General features: G+C 35.5%; 2 protein-coding genes across 2 annotated transcripts; both read right to left on the reverse strand.

The window, feature by feature from the left end:
* Nucleotides 1-433: 433 nt before the first annotated feature.
* LOC133317956 (dirigent protein 22-like) lies at nucleotides 434-1,006 on the reverse strand. Its single transcript, XM_061519863.1, has one exon. The coding sequence runs from the start codon at nucleotides 1,004-1,006 to the stop codon at nucleotides 434-436; it is 573 nt and encodes a 190-aa protein (XP_061375847.1).
* A 19,624-nt stretch (nucleotides 1,007-20,630) lies between these two features.
* LOC133317953 (dirigent protein 22-like) lies at nucleotides 20,631-21,203 on the reverse strand. Its single transcript, XM_061519859.1, has one exon. The coding sequence runs from the start codon at nucleotides 21,201-21,203 to the stop codon at nucleotides 20,631-20,633; it is 573 nt and encodes a 190-aa protein (XP_061375843.1).
* Nucleotides 21,204-21,739: the final 536 nt, after the last annotated feature.

Below are 21,739 nucleotides of genomic sequence, written 5' to 3' on the forward strand. Positions count from 1 at the left end.
GAGACATTAAGTAAAATAGTAAAACTGTTATATTCATGTGACTGTTATAACTGAATTAATTTTTGCAAAATAAACTGAGGACCGCCAATTTAATTGTGTTAGTGTGCTGCTTGAACTCATAAGTTCCACTTTGTATAGCCATATTAATTTTAAAGATCTACTTGCAAAAAGCTTTTGAAAAAATTAGAACATCTATTCACCCTCCGTCTAGGTGTTTTTTAAGCGTCCTAAGTAAGAAGTCACTTGTTCAACAAATCAAACTTATGCTTATCTCTAGTGAGTAAGCATAAAATTATTATTATTCATATTATCATTGCAACCACAAATACACCACAAACACACAAGGAGTAGGTCAAACTCCACAGGAAAAGCAAGTAAATTAAAAGCAGCTGATACATGACCTTAAAAGAGGAAACTAAGAAACAGTGAGACATCAATAATGGGAAACATAAACGTTGTACTCCACAACAGTATTCAGAGTTTTAGGATCAAAGAAGTGAGTCCTAGCTTCTGCATATCCCTTAGCAAACCTGAAAACCCCACTTCCACCAATCACAGGCATCTCCCTAACCGTGTTATAAACTGAGTTCCTTCCCACAATGGTGATGCTGCTACCATTATACCTCCCCTCAAACAAGACAAAGTTCATAGCCATAAGAAGATCAAGCCCTGTCTGTGATGTAGATACATAAATCCCTTCAGATCTTCCCACAAGTTTTGAACTTAGTTCTGGTCCTAAGGTCAAAGCATTGAAGATGAGTGTAACCATACCAAAGGCATAGGCAGGGTTATACTTAGGGAGCGGTGGAACAATTTCAACTGAGGTGACATTGTTTCCACTAACGATGTTTTGCCAATAGAATCTGAAGTGGCTGAAGCATTCTTTCTTCTGCATGCCCATCATCTCGCGGTCTAGTGAACGCACGAAACCGGTTTCTTCTGTGGAGACAGAGGTGAGTGTATAGGAAGAGAGGAGAAGGAAGAAGATGAGGTATTGGGTTGCCATGTTTTGGTGGTTATGAGATGTTATTGTTACTCTAACAAAAGGTGGGATAAAGAGAGTGGACAGAATGAATGCAAGAATTTATAAGCTAAGATTGGGGAGTGTGAAAAGTTGGGAAGCAAGTGAGTTGGTGTGTGTTTGGGTACTTTCGTTTACGAGATATTATATAAAAACATGCAAACTTGACCTAACACCTTAGTTTGTAGAAGGGTTGATTGTAAACTTTATAACCGAAATAATATGCTACCAAAGTTTTTTTTTTTTTAAATAGATATCAACCGGTGTCCAAAGTCTTATTAGATTTGTCTAATGCAATTTCGGGTTTCAACCTCTATATTTTCTGTAAGAGTTATGACTACTATCCTTTAGGCTACTATCAAAGTTTTTATATTTAAGCTATTGGGAATTTGAATCATTATCATTTATTGTTTGGGAATTAAATTTGTGTAATTAATTGCAAAGTTAGCTACGAATGGATCAAGCTGAGAATATGCACTGAAAATTCTCATATTAAACTATATTTTTTAAGGTTTTAGATTAAAATTTGATGTTAAGGCTTAGTTTTTTGTTTATTTAGAACAACGGCAAAAACAGGCATCTTCACTTTCCATCATTTGAACTTTAAAAAACTTTGGTACGAGGAGAGATATTATAGATAAAAACGTTTTGTTTTAGAAGGAAGTCGTCTGATTCCATGGTTTAGAAAACAATTGGGAAGAAGCTTCTATGAAGTCATTGTGATGACTAGTCGTGCCTCATATTTAATTCTTTATTAGGATATATATTGTGGTAGTGTCCTGAATTTTCATTTCCTTATAAACTAATACATGTCCTGAATTTTAATTTCCTTATAAATTAAGGGGAGGTTATACTTACTACTTTTTTTTTCTTACTTCCTCTTACTACTAAATCTTAACCGTTGACTTCCGTCAGTCTAACGGTTATAATTTATTGGGTCACACTTATTAATTAATTATTAAATTCCAATAAATTATAACTGTTACATTGACGAAAATCAACGGTTAAGATTTGATAGTAAGATGTAGTAAGAAAAAAAAATAGTAAATATAACATTTCCCATAAATATGAATTATTGGTTTTTAAAATGAAAATCTAAATGTAAGTTGTGAATAATTAAGTCCTATTTATTTATGAATAATTAAGTAAGGATAATTTCAATAAGGGAACTTGTATATTAAAAATAAATTTATAAACTCAATTACGATACACTGCTTTTAAAAAATGGAATATTTTCTTTTAAAATAAATAACGTGTTTTACTAATTCAAAATATTTGAATAATCTCGAGTATATAAATATTTTAAAAATTTGTAATATTACCCGACTCGAATTATATTAATGAATATAATCTATAAAATAGTAAAGAAGAAAAGATATCAGAGCATTTTGAATTATAAAATTATACGGACAGAACATATTGGCAGAAAAAATTGAAATTTTATTTGTTCAATCATAGCACATCAAACGTTATCTACCATCACAAAAAGACGCCGATAAAAAGACAGGTACAACAAAGCTTTTATTTGATTAATTTAATAACTGAAAATTTTACTTTCAAAAAAAATTTAATTACTGCATATTTCACGAGCATAGGTCGCTATACCCTCAATGCCACGCTTAGTACATTTTTTTAAAATAAAATAAAAAATACTCAGCGTATCAATGAAGGTATAGCCGCTAGCGTGCTCATGAAATTTCCAGTAATTAAATTGTTTTTGAAAGTAAATTTTTCAGTTATTAAAATAAAGTAAAAGTGTGTGTCATTTTAAATGACTTAAAGTTATGTCATTTTAAAAGTGAGATAGACACAAAATTAATTTTTTAATTAAAATATAAATTAAAAAAATCACTCACTTTCTCTCCCGTGATTTTCATTTCTTGTGTCTATCTCTATTCTAAAATGACATAACTTATGTCATTTAAAATGACAAATATCAAACCCTTAAAATAAAATAATAAAGAAAGAAGAGTTAAAAGAAGAAAAAAAACAGATCATGGTCCCCTCAAATATTTAAAATAAGTGTAAAGATCATTTTGGATCCCGATAAAAAATACGGTCCTTATTTTAGTTTCTTATAAAAAAAAATTAGTCGTCTGGTCCCTATGAAATTTAAAGTGGATCCATTTTTGTCCTTTTGAAGAACTAATATGGGTCTTTTTTGAATTTGTGAGGGACCACAATTTCAACTAAATGAGTCTATTTTAAATTTCTTAGGAACCTCGAGACTAATTTTTTTTTGTAAGGGAATAAAGTATGGACCGTACTTTTGTTAGGGACTCAAAAAGTGCTTTACTCTTAAAATAATTTAAAATATTTAAACTTGCAAGAAAAATATGTATAATTAATATAAAAAATAATTTGAATTTAAAAATTAATATAAATTAAAAACGTAAACCACTCTTAACAGTATATATATATATATATATATATATATATATATATATATATATATATATATATATATATATATATATATATATATATATATATAGAGGTAGGATCCTTTGACACCAGTGTTAAAATTTAAATTTGTCCCTTCATCTGAAAGTCGTTAGATAAAAAAAGATCAATGGTGTCACATGCTTACAAATCAGAGTCGTTAATCTTTTTTTATCTAACGGCTATTGGATGAGGTGTCAAATTTGAAATTTGACACTGGTGTCAAAGGATCCTATCATATATATATATATATATATATATATATATATATATATATATATATATATATATATGGGGTGCATCTGGTGTCCAGTCATAGAATATAAGGTTTTGTCTAGTCATCACTTTATAACTATATATGTGCTCTTAGGAGGATATAATTATAATATTAAAGTCAATTTTCTCTCTCTTTATGAAAAATTTATGAAGAGAGAGAGAAAAAATAACTTAAAAAAAGTATGGACCGTACTTTTGTTAGGGACTCAAAAAGGGCTTTACTCTTAAAATAATTTAAAATATTCAAACTTGCAAGAAAAATATGTATAATTAATATAAATAATTTGAATTTAAAAATTAATATAAATTAAAAACGTAAACCACTCTTAACAGTATATATATATATATATATATATATATATATATATATATATATATATATATATATATATATATATATATATAGAGGTAGGATCCTTTGACACCAGTGTCAAAATTCAAATTTGACACCTCATCTGAAAGTCGTTAGATCAAAAAAGATCAATAGTGTCACATTCTTACAAATCAGAGTCGTGTATCTTTTTTTATCTAACGGCTCTCGGATGAGGTGTCAAATTTGAAATTTGACACTGGTGTCAAAGGATCCTACCTCATATATATATATATATATATATATATATATATATATATGGGATGCATCTGGTGTCCAGTCATAGAATATAAGATTTTGTCTAGTCATCACTTTATAACTATATATGTGCTCTTAGGAGGATATAATTATAATATTAAAGTTAATTTTCTCACTCTTTATGGAAAATTTATGAAGAGAGAGAGAAAAAATAACTTAAAAAAAGTATGGACCGTACTTTTGTTAGGGACTCAAAAAGGGCTTTACTCTTAAAATAATTTAAAATATTCAAACTTGCAAGAAAAATATGTATAATTAATATAAATAATTTGAATTTAAAAATTAATATAAATTAAAAACGTAAACCACTCTTAACAGTATATATATATAGAGGTAGGATCCTTTGACACCAGTGTCAAAATTCAAATTTGACACCTCATCTGAAAGTCGTTAGATCAAAAAAGATCAATGGTGTCACATGCTTACAATTAGGGGTGTTCGCGGTCTGGATTGGATCGGTTTTGAAGCAAAAAACCGTCCGATCCAATTCTTTCGGTTTGGTCATTACATCATCCGATCGGTTTGAATTTTTTTTCAAATCCGATCCAATTTTTTTCGGTTTGGATTGGATCGGTTTTCGGTTTTTTGAAAAGCCAAAAAAACAAAACTTAAAAGAATTATTTTTAAAAAAGTGATGATGTTTCAAAACATTTCAAAATTCAAACGGTTATCAGAATTGGTTCACATGTCTTGTACATCAGTTAAAGGCTCAAAGATTATGTCACAGCCACACAAAATCAAAGATTATGTGAAACGGTTACCAGAATTGGTTCACATGGATTAGAAGCAGAAGAACTGCAGAGAACGCGAGAGATCTTAAAAACGTTATGTCACAGCCACACAAAATAAAAGGCGATTGTTTGAAACCAACGAAAAATGAAGGAAAATATTATTGCTTCATCACACGAATAACGGGAAGAAATTTAGAAATTTGCTTTGCTATACCTTTATCATTCCCTTGATGCAAATAAAATCAAGTGTTATAGTACCTTTGTTATATGTTTATTTGGCTGTTTAACGGAAGAGACAAACGTTGAATTTTGAGAAGAAAGAGATATGCTACTGGTGCCAGAGTGTGAGTGACTGAGAAGAGTGAGAGACTAAGAGGACGGCAAGAGTGAGTTTGGATGGATTAAGTTTAGAACTTTGGGTGGGTTTAAAACTGATGGGCTAACGCACGAGTGGGTTTAAAACTTTGGGCCGGCTATTATTTGGGATAGGTAATAGGTATAATTTGGTAAAAAAAAGTTTGGATCGGTTTGGATTGGATCGGTTTTCAACATCAAAACCGAAAACCGATCCAATCCAGTAATTTTTTTCGGTTTTTTTCGGTTTTCGGTTTTTCGGTTTTCGGTTATTTCGGTTTTTCGGTTCGGTTTTTGCGGTTTAAATCGGTTTGGATCGGTTTATAACACCCCTACTTACAATTCAGAGTCGTTGATCTTTTTTTATCTAACGGCTCTCGGATGAGGTGTCAAATTTGAAATTTGACACTGGTGTCAAATGATCCTACCGCATATATATATATATATATATATATATATATATATATATATATATATATATATATATATATATATATATATGGGGTGCATCTGGTGTCCAGTCATAGAATATAAGGTTTTGTCTAGTTATTTTTTTTCTCTCTCTCTTCATAAATTTATAAAAAATTTATGAAGAGAGAGATCATAAATTTATAAAAAATGTATGAAGAGAGAGAGAAAAAAAATAACTTTAATATTATAACTATATATGTACTTCCCATCGTACAAATTATAAGGAGGTAACAAGACAAAACCTTATATCCTGTCACGGGACAAACAATAAACCATATATATATATCAACTTACATCAGTGTAAGAATAATAAATTTTAAATTCAATCTTAATCGTTGATTTCCTTCAATCAAACGGTTAAGATTGATTGGGCTATTTTCATGAATTAACTATTAATTATTAATAAATTACAATGTCAGATTTAAAGAAATCAACGGTTGAGATTGAGTGTAAGGTTCATTACTTTTACACTAGTGTAAGAAGATCTTTCTCCTATATATATATATATATATATATATATATATATATATATATTCAATTTAAGTATAGATTTTTTTTTCGAAAGTAAGATTGTCACACAAAAAAACCAAATAAGGGTAAATAAACTCTTAAAATTTAGTAAATTAAGATCATGATATATTTTAAATTAAGTAGAACTATATTTAACCTTATTTATTCACTTTAAAGATAAATTTTTAAATAAGCTTTATCCAATTAAATATATAAGTGTGTATATATGTTATATCTTTTATTACAGAAAAATATTTCTGCAATTACTGCAGATAAGTTATGTGCATTTACTCCCAAAATGACGTCGTTTTGGGATTGAAAAATTAAAAAATTATAATTATAAAGACTAAAATAACCCTGAAATAAATTAAAATTACAAAAACACCATGATTTTCGCTCCAAAACGACATCGTATTGGGATTACTGCAGATAACTTATCTGCAGTAACTGCAGAAAAAATGAACTTTTTTTATTAAAACACAAAAAGAAATAATAAGTAGTGCAAGGCTGAGAAAACCGATAAAGTGCTTCTTAGGGTATGCATGACAACCATTTTGTTCATCGACACTGTTTTCAAAAAGAAACAATTTTTTTGTGTGTGCCTTGGAACAGTTTTTGAGAAAGAAATTGTGTTTGATAATATGTTCTATTTTTATTTCGAGAATGAGAATTGCGTTTGATAACACAATAAATAATATAATAAAAAATAATTCCTGTTAGGCATAAAAAAATTTTGGATCATCATTTTTCTTTCCATATGGTGTGGTGGTGTGGCAATGGTGGCAACGACGGTAGTAATGATGGTGGTGTAGTGATGGTAGTGGTGTGTCGGTAGTGGCTGCGGCAATAATGGTGGCGATGGTGGAGGTAGTGACTACGGTGGTGGTTGGTGGCGGTGGTGGTAGTGGTGGAAGTGACGACGACACTGGTGGTACTACGACGACGACAACGTTGGTGGTGGTGGTCGTGGTCATGTCGGGATGATGGTGGTGGTGATGATGATAGTAGTGGCGGAGAATGATTGACAGAGACAAGTGTTTATCATTTTGTGTACGGGAATAAAAAAGCAAAAAAAAAATTGATTCTTTTTTCTGTTCCCCAGCACAAAAATTAAATCGGTTCATCCCGGGAGCAAAAAAGTGAACTTGTTTTATCAAATGAGTTTTCTATCCATTTCTGTTTCCAAGAACAGAAATAAAAAAAAAATGATTCCGAGAAAGTGGTCATGCACACCCTTAGAATAAAAGCTCAATGTCATTTATAACTACTTTAACTCAAGGAGTCATATTAGGGACCCTAATGTATATACATTGTTAACTAATTACTAAACTGATTTATCTTTTACAGTCAACTATTTATTGATTTTATCATTTATTCAACTGATTTATTAGATTGCCTTTTGGATTTGGTTCATGTTTAACATTCGATTTAAGGGATAGGTTATTTTGTCTACCCTTATTTTGTCTATCTTTACCTACCTCTTTTAACACCGTTAGATTACAATTTAATCTAACAATGGTAATTCATGGGATAAAATAAACCCTTTTACCTTTTCCTTTCTCTCTCCTCCCACCCTTTCGATGACAATCATCTTCCAATCTGAAGGAATGACAGAAGCCCACAAAAATGTTATATTTCTTAAAAATTGTAGTCCAATAGCAAGACTTAGAATGTTTCACTTTTCGAATCGGTTTAATATGTCCTTATAAGAATATATCATGAATATCAAATTCATTTGGGAAAAGACTTATGATGTAAATGTAAATACGAAGTGATAATAGACTAAAATGACCTGTATCAATGATCTTCGGTAGATAGGATTGAATTGCCGATGGCAAATTTTGGAGACCATCCTTGGCTTGGATGGACCGTCCTATAGTTGTGTGACGACTGATTAATTGATTATTGTGTCAAGCGTGTGGTGATGTCTCCGTGTGATTCCACAGCCAGTTCCTCGCCTTTTATTTCATCGCTACGGGCTAGGAAAGCCTTGTGAGCAGGGACATTGATTATGTCATATTGGGAGGTTGGTGAGTGGGACACAGGAGGATGTTGCTGGCGTTCCTGTGGTGAGGGAATTCCTCGAAGTATTCTCCGAGGAGATTCCTGAGTTTTTGCCACAGCGGGAGATAGAGTTTTCCATTGTTTTGTTGCCTGGTGTGGGGTCTATCTCATTAGCCCTATATCGGATGTCGCCACCAGAGTTGGCTGAGTTAAAGTAGCATTGTGAAGGTCTTTCGGCGAAAGGCTCCACCCGACCGAGCGTGTCTACATGGGGAGCACCAGTCATTGTTGTTAGTAGGTAAGATGCCTTACGCCATTACTATCATGATGGTGCTTTGTTCGAGAATGTTGAATTCTCTTCTTGGAAGACTAAGTGTGTAACACTTGGACTTTGTGGCTAGGCCACGTGTGATCTTGTATATACGAGGCAGTGCATGTGCAATTTGTTTGTGAGTTGAATGGTCTCCATGACTCTAGGATCGTAAGTTGATTAGTGATAAGCTTCATAAGTAGTTGGCATGTTAACACCAGGGGCAGTGTAAAGCATGACATGATGTACGATAAACTGTAATAATATATCAATGTTATTTCACCTTTGGCTGACTCTTGATTTTGCAGATACCATAGAGATTGAGGTATACCATTACATAGAATTTTTGGTTTATATTGCTATGGAAATTGAAAATTTTGCAGGTGTACGTGAACTAAGGTACGTTACTATGTGAATGAGTATGTTAACTAGCATGTATTGGTTGAAATGAACATGATTATGATTTCGTACTGTGAAATGAATATAAATTTGTTTTGGGGTTATTGATTATAAATTGTAAGTCTTGTCGAGGTTAAAGTCATGGAATTGAACCAAACTCACTCAAGTTTTGTGTGGGTTAGAGTAGGTGGGGTTAGATCACCTCTTTTGAGAGAGTGACTGGTGATCCCAGTGTGTCGAGCGAAGCTTTTGATGTCTTCGTGAAGTTTCGAGTTTTGACGATGACTTCCCTGTTTAAGGGTGCACTTCTCGAGATGGAGACTGTGAGAGTCAAGAATGAGCTTATGGAAAAGATCCAAGAGGCGCAAGTGGAGATAGTGCCTTGATTACGTGAAGAACCAAGACGGTTTGTCTTGGAATGAGGATGGACTTCTGTCGTTTCAGAAGCGGATCGTGATTCCTCGAGGTCCTTTAACCGAAAAGGTTATGGATGAGGCCCATAAGGGCCAGTTTACTGTTCACCCTGGTGCGAAAAAGATGTATCAAGACCTGAAGAGGAATTTCTGGTGGCCAAGAATGAAGAAGGACATAGCGGTGTATGTGTCCAAGTGTTTGATTTGCCAGAAAGAGAAGATTGAACACCAGAAGCCGTCTGGTAAACTTCAACCTCTTGAGATTCCAGAGTGGAAATGGGAGAGCATTTCCATGGACTTCGTTGTGGGTTTGCCGAAGACTCAGGTTGGCTGCGACTCTATATTGGTCATTATGGACAGACTGACGAAGTCTGCCCATTTTCTTCCAGTGAAGGTGAGCTTTACTACTGAGCAGTTGGCCAAACTGTATGTTCGCGAGATCGTGAGACTTCACGGAGTGCCCGAGAGTATCATAAGTGATTGGGACCCGAAGTTCACATCTCGGTTCTGGGAGGCACTGTAGGAAATTTTTGGGACTCAGTTGAGACTGAGTACAACCTATCACCCTCAGACTGATGGACAGACTGAGCGGACAATCCAGACCTTGGAGGACATGTTGAGGGCTTGCACATTGGAGTAGGGTTCAACATAAGATAGGTACCTTCCGTTGGTGAAGTTTTCGTATAACAACAATTTCCATGCTAGCCTGGGCATGGCACCCTACGAGGTGTTGTATGGTAGGAGGTGTCGTACTCCTACCTGCTGGTCTGAGGTTGGAGATCGTGAGTTGTTAGGCTTGGACTTCGTCCAAGATACCACCCTGCAGATCCAGATGATCAGGGAAAAAACGAAAGCAGGTGCAGAATCGCCTGAAGAGTTACTATGATGTTAAGCATCGTCCACTGGAGTTTAGTGAGGGTGAGCACGTGTTTGTGAGACTTTCACCTGTCACCGGTGTTGGTCGGGTACTCGGAGTGAGGAAGCTGAGCCCGCGATATATTGGGCCATACCAGATCCTCGGTAGAGTAGGACATGTTGCCTACCGGCTTGCCTTGCCTCCGAACTTGGCCAACATCCAGAACGTGTTTCACGTGTCTCAGCTTCCTTCGTAAGCTTGTAGCGGATCCTTCGCACGTGGTGCAACCAGATGTTGTGGAGGTTCGGGAGAACCTAAAGACTCCTGTCGGACCACTCAAGATTCTCGATCGTGGCGAGAAGAAGTTGAGGAGCAAAATCATTTCGATAGTCAAGGTGCAGTGGACTGGAAGAACTCCTGAGGAGTGTACTTGGGAGCGAGAGGACGATGTACTTGGGAGCGAGAGGACGAGCTTCTTCGGCAGTATCCCAATTTTCGAGACAGGTATATTCTGATTTTGAGGACAAAATCCTAAAAAGGTGGGGTGAATGTAAGAACCTGCACTGTTAATTAAGGAAATTAATTAATTAATTGTGTGAAATTAGGAAATAATTCCATAATTTACCCTAATATTTATGATAAGGCTTAAATAATTATGGTAAGTGTTTATTAAAGCTGAAAGTCGCTTTTCTGACGAAAAGTGCAGATACCGGTTCTGCTACTCTGTATAAATGTGTACCGATAAAGTTTCCCGAAAAATTAAAATAAGTGCATGAATATTCCTCGAATAATATCTAGGACTGTGATTTCAAGTTCAAGTTAAAATAATGAGAACTGATGCCAGAACTGATACTGGCTATGAAAAAGCGCATACCGAAAAGGTGCTGCGAAAAATAAAATAAAAATATGATAAATCTTGTAAAATTGAGTAGGTTCAAAATCTTAATTTTCGGATTAAAATGCTAAGCGTAACATTTAGCACTAATACAGTGCGATTAAGACTTAAGTGACTCTATATAGATAATGGCACATGATCCTAGGTCATTTGTTGCCTCCTACGTGAATATTTCTCTGAGCTTCAGCTGCTGCCTCCCTTGCCACCCTCTCCTCTCTTCATTTTGTGAGCCAAGGAGCCACCTTTCTCTTTGAAACCTTCACCTAAACACCATTGTTGTTTGAGAGTTGGTCTTGTGAGGGTGTTGTGTACTCCTTTGTGGTGTGTGAGCTTCTGAGTTGGAGAAGGGTGGGCTGACCTTGTTGGTTTGGGTTGTGGGATCTTGGGGTTTGCTTTTTAAGCTTCAAAGTGTGATCCTTGTAGAAAAAAACCATCATTTGGTGTGTCATTTTCGTGCTCTTGAAAGTCAAAACCTTTGGGGTTGAAGGGAGAGCACCTCCTTGTTCTAGTTTGAGCTTGGATAAGTGTCACCAACCTTGATCTTGAGTTTTCTTGGTGTAAAGGTGAATTCTTGGCATGTTAATGAGTTTAACAAGTATGTAATCTGTATATGAACCTTGAACAGAGTAAAAATGCATGCTTTAACGTTTTAATGGTTAAAAGATGAACCTTTGGAGTGATATCTCGCATAATGCAGAAACTGCATTCTGTCGCGAAATATCCAGATATTGATATCCGAATATTGGGTTTTGTGATTTCCAGATATGGATATCTGGATATGGGGTTCTGTGATATCCGGATATTGATATCCGGATATGCTCCCGACAAATATCCAGATATTCTGGGTTTTCGAAGAACAGTAGCTATATTGTTCATACAGAACAGAGTTGTGGGTTTGTGGACCCTAGATTGATGAAGTGGGACTTCTGTAATAATTAAAGTAAGTCAGAATGTAAGTGGTTAAGGGCTTGTGGCTTTGTTAGAAGCCTAAAGACATGAAACGTAAAGAAAAGGCGTTGTCTTATGTTGTATGCTTGTAGAGTTGATTTTTGATATAATGATTGGTCCATAACAGATTGTGATTCTGCTGTGTTTGGACTTTGAGCTTATGTGGACTCTTGGCATTGGATAGTTAGCTTGCAAGGTAAGCTTTCGTGTCCTCGATTTAGCCATTGTTGGTTCCACCATGTCCCATGGGGGATGGTTTATATGCATGATGTTGTTTTCATGTATTGTTTTGATAAATGCTATTGAGTTGTTATATGTGAGTGCCTTTATGATATGCATGTGGTGTTCCACCTATATGGTAAGCCTGAGTATGTGGGGACATACAAGATGGTGAGGCTGTGGTTGAGGTGCAAGCGGTGTTCCTTGTACTTATTGTGGAGTTGTAGACGTACGTCCTGCATTTCTCTGGCCAGTAGAATAGTTAAAACACACATGACATGAATATCTGTTGCACTGCATAGTTTAGAACTTATGTTGGATTATTGCTTTTGAACTTATATTGCACATGTAAATGAGCTTGGGGTGGAAGATTCTTGAGGACCACTTGTCTTACTGAGATTTCTTGTTTAGAGATCTCACCCCATGTTTGGGGGCGCTTATTTCAGGTTCAGGTAACTTGGGGGCTGATGCCTCTGGCGGCAGGAGGCCAAAGCTTAGTTGATTATATTTATGTTGTATGCTGACATGACTGGATTTGGATGCTGTTTATATTTTCTGCCGTTATATTGATTTTTGAGTTGAGACTCTTGTTGGGCTTGATGCCTTATTTGGCGAGCATGGGGTTTGTCCATGCCGCTTTGATGTTAGTACTTTTGAGCTTGAGTTGTATAAACTATTAGGGTTGTCTGGTCTACGTGTTGTAATTCCGTGACTAGAGACATATTGATGTTATTTAGTTAATGAGGAATTTCAGTTAGTTGTTTTATTATAATTTACATACAGGCAATGTTTTGGAAAATGATTAAGTAATCAAGTTGGTAATTAATAATGACGTCATAATTGAAAAGAAAAAGATATTCCACAATTTTTAATTAAGCGCCGCTTAATACGATGATATGATAACATACCGGATATATACGGGGTGTTACAGCTTTAATCAAGCAATGATTGAGGATGCTGTGGGTTTCTCTTGCGGCATCTGAATTCTCTGGAAAGATGAATGTTGTTCTGTTAAGCTTATTGAAAAAATAATCAATATATCCAAAACAAGCTTTTCAAGTTTTGAAAAATACCTATGGGATTTTGGACCTCTGGGATATTATCCATCAACAAGCTTTGAAAACTGATTTTGAGATTAAAAGAACAATAAAACTTGTTTGAATGTAGTTAGTTTTAAAGTTATAAAGAATCTATAGTTATTTACAAAAATACCATTAATGAAGTTTCATAATTCTAATATTGCCATCACAAAGTAATTTATAATTAAAAAAATAGACTTATTTACCAAAATGCCATTGATGATATTTACTATTTGCTTTTCAAGTTCCTTGATACTGAAATTTTAGGGATTTTGATAGATATATCATTATCTTGATTTTTTGCATTTATCATGCAATCTTGGAGTTTGATTTGTGCCTTATATGATATATCTAATGTGATAAGACACTGTAATCTTTGATTAATTCTCTTGTGACAAATCTGAAATTCTGTTTTGTGTGTTAAAGTGAAGTAATCGTGTGTGAAAAACTTGTCCAAGGTGTGTTAGGTGTGACTAAGTGGGTTGGCGACCTTTGCTTGGCTTAAGATTGTTTCTCAAGGGTTAAAGCCTCAAGATGGAGTTCTTTTGTGAGAGGAGTTGGTGAACTCTAGGTTTGACTTGAGAAAATTCTTAGAGCTTGGAGCAATGTAGGCACTATAAAGGTTTTTGGTATTTTGATTGATTGTGTGTGTGGTCTCGTGCTTGTAAAATGTTGTTTTTGTGGTCAATAAAATATCTACGAATACTTCAGTCTAGACGTAGCATCCCATTGTACTAAGGGGTGTGAATCAGGATATTTCGTGTATCGTTCTCTCATTAATTTGAATTTTGAATTTTCTTTATAGAGTATAAAATAACATTGTTTCTAGTTTGAAACTACTATAATTGTTCTCTAGTGAATTAAAAAGTGTTGTAATAGTTTTCTGGTCATATATTTTGTACTGTAGCAGATTTACTATTCTAATATAAAGGCTCGTTTGGTGGACATGATAAGATAAGGGTAGGAGATGATATGAGGTTGATAAGGGTAGGATATGATATGGGGCTGATAAGTCTATATCATGTCATGTGTTTGATGAGCACCTGATTAGCAATCTGATAAGATTATGTAGAAGGAGAAAGGAGAAAGAAAAAACAAAATATAATGCAATAAATACAAATATAATGGGTAGCGTGGGGATATATTGGGTAACGTGGGGATATTTTGGGTATCCAATATTGGTATCCTATCTTGTTGAATCCTAACTCAGCTCCTCTCATAGGATAAGAAATCATGTATTGGATAGGATAAAATGAGACAATATATTGACCCATTAAGCTAATCATATCCTATTGACCCACTAAACAAGAGATAAAAGTAGGATATGATAAGTTATCATATTCTATATTCTTTATCAGGTGCTCCAAACAGGCCCTAAGTGTTGTAACATTTAATTGTTTTTCTGATCATTGGACATTAATCATTTTCTGTTTTGTATAAGAAGTTAAGCTGCGTTTACTCTTTGTTTAAAAAGGCCAAATACTTCTATGCTATTATATAGAAATTTATAGGGCATATAAAGACATTAAGTAAAGTAGTAAAACTGTTATATTTATGTGACTGTTAACTAAATTGATTTTTGCAAAACAAATTGAGGACACTCAATTTAATTGTGTTGGTGTGCTGCTTGAACTCATAAGTTCAAGTTTGTCAGGCATATTAATTTTAAAGATCTACTTACAAAAAGCTTTTGAAAAAATTAGAAGATCTTCTTAGAATCTGAATCGATCCACATTAACCAGAATAAGGGAATGAATGAAAAACCCAGTTAAGTTTCTACACACAGTGAGTTTAAATATGACATCACCAATCTAACTAACTAATCCTAAACTGAAGGAAAAGGCCCAGTACAAATAAGCCCAATTAACATATAAGCCCAGGCAGTAAATAAAGCTAACTAACTTGAAACAGAAAACAGAAATAGAAAACAAAATGCTACATCAACACACCCCTCAAGTTGGAAGGTGAATATCCTTAAACCCCAACTTGTCTATGAAGTCACGAAAATGAGTAGGATGAAGGGCTTTGGTAAACATGTCTGCAAGCTGTTGAGATGAGGCAATAGGTATCAAATGAATCAGTCCTTGCAGAATATGATGGCGTGTAACATGACAATCAAGCTCTATGTGTTTGCTTCTTTCATGAAAGGAAGGATTATGGGCCAAATGAACTGCAGCATGATTGTCACAATAAAGCATAGCAGGACCAGAAACGGGAACACGAAGATCATGTAAAATATAGGTGAGCCATTGGATCTCACAAGTCAAAGAGGCTAAGGCACGGTATTCTGCTTCAGCGGAGGATCGACTCACAGTGGTTTGCTTCTTGGATTTCCAAGAAATCAAAGAGGTGCCAAGAAAGACACAAAACCCAGTAATAGAGCGACGAGTATCCAAGCATGTGGCCCAATCAGCATCACTGAAACCAGAAAGCGTAAGAGAGCTACTAGAAGAGAAGAATAACCCCTTGCCAGGAGACCCCTTTAGATATCTGAGTACTCGAATGGCAGCATCAAAATGAGCTATCATTGGGTTAGCCACAAATTGGCTAAGCTGTTGCACAGCAAAAGATATGTCTGGTCGAGTATTAGCAAGATACAATAGACGCCCCACAAGTCTACGATATGATGCAGGATCAGCACAAGGATCACCTTGATTCTGACATAAACGTAGGGTAGGCTCCATTGGTGTGGAGGTAGCCTTGGCCCCAAGCAAACCACTATCGGCAAGCAGTTCTAGAACATATTTCCATTGATTAACAACAATTCCATGAGGTGACCGAGATATTTCAAGACCAAGAAAAAATTTCAAAGGTCCTAAGTCTTTGATGCAGAACTGTTGATCAAGGTGTTGTTTAACAGAATTGATCTCATCCATATTGTCACCAACCAGGACCATGTCATCAACATATACCAGTAATGCAGTAAAAGTACCATTGCTAACCTTGGTGAATAAGGAGTGATCAGCTGAAGATTGGGTGTATCCAAGGAGCAGAAGTTCAGTGGTGAGACGAGCATTCCACTGACGACTAGCTTGCTTAAGCCCATAGAGTGATTTTTGGAGTTTACATACTTGGTTTGGAGAGGGAGGAGAGACCCCATCTGGAACAGACATGTAAACTTCTTCTAGGAGGTCACCATGGAGAAAAGCGTTGTTAATATCAAGTTGTTCCATGAAAAAGCCACGAGCTGCAGCAACTGCTAATAGCAACCGAATAGTGGTTAGTTTTGCAACAGGGGAGAAGGTTTCAAAATAGTCTACACCTTCCATTTGATCATATCCCTTCGCAACAAGACGTGCCTTGTATCTAGAAATGGAGCCATCTTGATGATGTTTGATTTTGTAGACCCATTTAGAGCCAATTGGACGTTTACCATGAGGTAAATCTACAAAAGTCCAGGTTTGATTTTTGTTTAAAGCATGTATCTCTTCAGCCATGGCAGTAACCCATTCACTAGATTGTGATGCCTGTTTGTATGTGCGAGGTTCAATGAAAGAACTAATGTTGTGACAGAAAGATGAGTGTTCAGCTGAACACTTGGTGTAAGAGAGCACTGAAGAAATTGGATGATCAGTAGAAACAGCTGAATTGTTGCACAAGTAGTCTTGTAGATGTTTTGGTGGAATGCTAAACCTGTTGGACCTTCGGGGAACAGTAGGAAGTTGAGAGTGATCATTAGATAATATATTTGCAGGTATAGATATAGAAGAATCATCACTACTGTCATTGGTTGATCCATCATGTTGTGGTGTATCACGCGGAGTAGGCGCACTGTCAGATAAATGATCTGCTGCTGATAATGGCTGATGAGTAAGAGCTGGTAGAGATATAGGAGTGTCTCTACTGCTGCTGTGTGGTGCATCATATGTAACAGAAGACTCAATTACAAATGGTAAGCATTGAACATTACCTGAGTGTTCTGTAGATTGATCAGTTGAAAAGGGAAAGAAACCTTCATGGAAAATCACATTTCTTGAAAGGAAAATCTGCTTAGATAACACATCATACAATATGTATCCTTTTACTCTATCTTTGTGACCTAGATAGAGGCATTTCCTAGCTCTAGCATCAAATTTAAGACGCCCACTGACAGTGGTTGAGGCAAAAGCTAAACATCCAAATACTTTAAGATGAGTAAGTATTGGTGGCTTATTATATAGCAACTCATAGGGAGATTTGTTGTGCAAGACAGGTGAACTAAGCCGATTAATAAGATGTATGGCATGCATAATACAATATGACCACATACTCTTTGGAATATTACTTTGAAAAAGTAAGGCTCTGGCAATATTTAATATATGCTGATGCTTCCTCTCCACTGTTCCATTTTGCTGTGGAGTCTCAATGCATGTGGTTTGATGGACTATTCCTTTTTGAGCAAAAAACTCATTCATTAAGAATTCTTGCCCATTGTCACTTCGAAAAGTTTTGACAGTAATACCAAACTGATTTTCAATGAGTGTAACAAAGGATCTAATGTGATTTCTGGTTTCAGCTTTAGATGTCATAAGTATGCCCCAAGTAAACCGTGTGTGATCATCTACTATAGTCAAAAGGTATCTATGCCCATGAAAGGATGGAATCGAGTATGGCCCCCAAATATCAATATGAACTAAATCAAAAGCTGAACTTGAAATACTGGAACTAGTATTGAAAGGTAATTTCTTCTGTTTAGCTAAATGGCATATGTCACATGGATCATCTGTATCTTTACAAGAAATGAAAGGGTGTTGAGCTATCATGGCTCTTATTACAGACTTTGAGCAGTGTCCTAATCGAGAATGCCATATATCAATGGTTGAAGACTGCATTGCTACTTTCTTATTCTGAGCAGTATTGCCCCATAGTCCTTCTCCCTTTGTGCCATCAGAATTGCTGCAATGTTGATTGAGGATATAGAGACCTCTCTCTAACTTAGCTGAACCAATCGTTAGCCTGTAAGGTATTTGCTGAATGATACATTGAAGATGCTGGAAAATCACAGTACAATTAGTGTCTTGAATCAATTTATTTATTGAAATCAAATTGACCTTGAATTCTTCAACATATAACATATTTGTCAATGTTAAAGTCTTGGAAAGAATAACAGTTCCAGAATGAAAAGATAACACCTGTTTTCCATTAGGTAGAGTGATAGCTATTGGTTCAATCTTTTGAATGTATGACAAACTGTCCATGGAATGAGTGATGTGATCGGTTGCTCCAGTATCTAAAATCCATTGAATTCTAGATTTACCTGAAGATGAACCAGTGGTCTCAGCATTGAGGACCTTAGCTTCTACCATGTTGCTGATATGAGGGGAACCTTGTTGCACAGATTGTTGTATCATTCCAAGGATGGTTTGATACTGATCCTTTGTGAAGGCTTCTTTAGAATCTGGTTGCAAAGCTGCATGATGGTGTGGAACAGTAGGATCGTGATTCTGGTTTACATCAACCACATTGGCCTTGTGTGCTACATTTGGCCTATAATCAAAACTTGGCCTGTAATCAGTATTTCTCTGTTTGAAACCTGGTGGATAGCCATGCTTCTCAAAGCATGTCTCCACCGTATGACTTGTCCTTCCACAATAAGTACACAGTCTATTTGAACCTGTTCTCCCTCGACCAACATAGGATCCACGTCCTCTGCCACGTGCTTGATAAGGTTGTGATCGTCCTCTACCTTGATCAGCAGAATTGTAGAAAGTTTTTGGACCTTCAAAATTAAGAGAGTTACCTTCTAGTTGCAACTGCCTCTCTTGTTGTATGACCATCGAGAAAACTCGATTAATTGATGGCAAAGGATCCATCAACATAACCTGAGACCTTACATGACTGAATCATTCATTTAATCCTTTAAGGAAGCGAATAGAGTAATCTCTTTCACGGATACTCCTAACCTTCAAAGCAATTGAACAACAAGGTTTAATGCATTTGCATGTTGGTGTTGGCTGTAACGCTTCAAGCTCATCCCATAGGATCTTGACTCGTGTGTAGTAATCAGAGATGCTACTGTCTCCTTGATGCATCCTATAAATCTCATCCTGTAGATCTGAGATTTTGAAGATATCTGACTGAGAGAACCTCTCTCGGAGGTCGTTCCATACATCTGAGGCTCAATCCATCCATAAGATCGACTGTGAAATAGATTGAGTTATGGAGTGATGTAACCATGACAGCACCATGGTGTTACATCGTTCCCATGCAGCGAAATAAGGATCAGAAGGATCTGGAACAGAGATAGTTCCATTGACAAAAGAGAGTTTATTCTTCGATATTAAAGCCATTTTCATAGATCTGGCCCAATTGTGGTAGTTCTTTCCATCCATGAGTGAAGATACCAAAACTAAAGAAGGATTCTCATTAGGATGCACATAGTAAGTACTACCTGGATTTGAAGGATCATCAACGATCGGAACATGTGTTGCAGAAGGAAAAATCTGATTTGTAACAATCGATATTCGATTTGTTACATTCTCTTGATTTATGTCGGAACTCTGATTCGCCATCTATTCACTTCAGTGAGTGCATGCAAGCTAAATCAAGAACGAATTGAAAACGAGAAATAGGAAGAGAAGAAGTTCGCAGAACGCAAACAAAGAACGGCGAATATCAGAGCTCCGATCAGAGCTCTGATACCATCTTAGAATCTGAATCGATCCACATTAACCAGAATAAGGGAATGAATGAAAAACCCAGTTAAGTTTCTACACACAGTGAGTTTAAATATGACATCACCAATCTAACTAACTAATCCTAAACTGAAGGAAAAGGCCCAGTACAAATAAGCCCAATTAACATATAAGCCCAGGCAGTAAATAAAGCTAACTAACTTGAAACAGAAAACAGAATGCTACATCAACAGATCTATTCACCCTCCCTCTAGGTGTTTTTTAAATGTCCTATACCCAACAAATCAAACTTATACTTATCTTAGTGAGTAAGCATAAAATTATTATTATTCAAATATCATTGCAACCACAAATACACCACAAACACACAAGGAGTAGGTCAAGCTCCACAGGAAAAGCAAGTAAATTAAAAGCAGCTGATACATGACCTCAAAAGAGGAAACTAAGAAACAACGAGACATCAATAATGGGAAACATAAACGTTGTACTCCACAACAGTATTCAGAGTTTTAGGATCAAAGAAGTGAGTCCTAGCTTCTGCATATCCCTTAGCAAACCTGAAAACCCCACTTCCACCAATCACAGGCATCTCCCTAACCGTGTTATAAACTGAGTTCCTTCCCACAATGGTGATGCTGCTACCATTATACTTCCCCTCAAACAAGACAAAGTTCATAACCATAAGAAGATCAAGCCCTGTCTGTGATGTAGATACATAAATCCCTTCAGATCTTCCCACAAGTTTTGAACTTAGTTCTGGTCCTAAGGTTAAAGCATTGAAGAAGAGTATAACCAAACCAAAGGCATTGGCAGGGTTATACTTAGGGAGCGGTGGAACAATTGCAACTGAGGTGACATTGTTTCCACTAAAGATGTCTTGCCAATAGAATCTGAAGTGACTGAAGCATTCTTTCTTCTCCATTCCCATCATCTCGCGGTCTAGTGAACGCACGAAACCGGTTTCTTCTGTGGAGACAGAGGTGAGTGTATAGGAAGAGAGGAGAAGGAAGAAGATGAGGTATTGGGTTGCCATGTTTTGGTGGTTATGAGATGTTATTGTTACTCTAACAAAAGTGGGATGAAGAGAGTGGACAGAATGAATGAAAGAATTTATAAGCTAAGATTGGGGAGTGTGAAAAGTTGGGAAGCAAGTGAGTAGGTGTGTGTTTGGGTACTTTCGTTTACGAGATATTATATAAAAACATGCAAACTTGACCTAACACCTTAGTTTGTAGAAGGGTTGATTGTAAACTTTATTACCAAAATATTATGGGTTCGCTTTTTTCACACTGCAGATAAGTTATCTACAGTAAACCTAATACGACGTTGTTTTATAGCGAAAATTATAATGTTGTTGTAATTTTAATTCATTTCAGAGTTATTATAGTATTTATAATTATAAATTTTTAATCTTTAGATCCTAAAACGACATCGTTTTGGAAGTAAATGTAAATAATTATCTGTATTAATTGCACAAATATTTTTCTGAAATAATATACTATCAAAGTTTTTTTTAATCAGATATCAACGGTGTCCAAAGTCCTATTAATGCAATTTCGGGTTTCAACC

Source organism: Gastrolobium bilobum, unplaced genomic scaffold (assembly GCF_033153095.1).
Source record: "Gastrolobium bilobum isolate Gb01-03AN ecotype WA unplaced genomic scaffold, APGP_CSIRO_Gbil_v1 utg3981, whole genome shotgun sequence".
Classification (NCBI taxonomy): domain Eukaryota; kingdom Viridiplantae; phylum Streptophyta; class Magnoliopsida; order Fabales; family Fabaceae; genus Gastrolobium; species Gastrolobium bilobum.

Bases quoted from the DNA above. Each gene is read 5' to 3' on its own strand.
- LOC133317953 (XM_061519859.1), bottom strand. From the start codon at position 21,203: ATGGCAACCCAATACCTCATCTTCTTCCTTCTCCTCTCTTCCTATACA.
- LOC133317956 (XM_061519863.1), bottom strand. From the start codon at position 1,006: ATGGCAACCCAATACCTCATCTTCTTCCTTCTCCTCTCTTCCTATACA.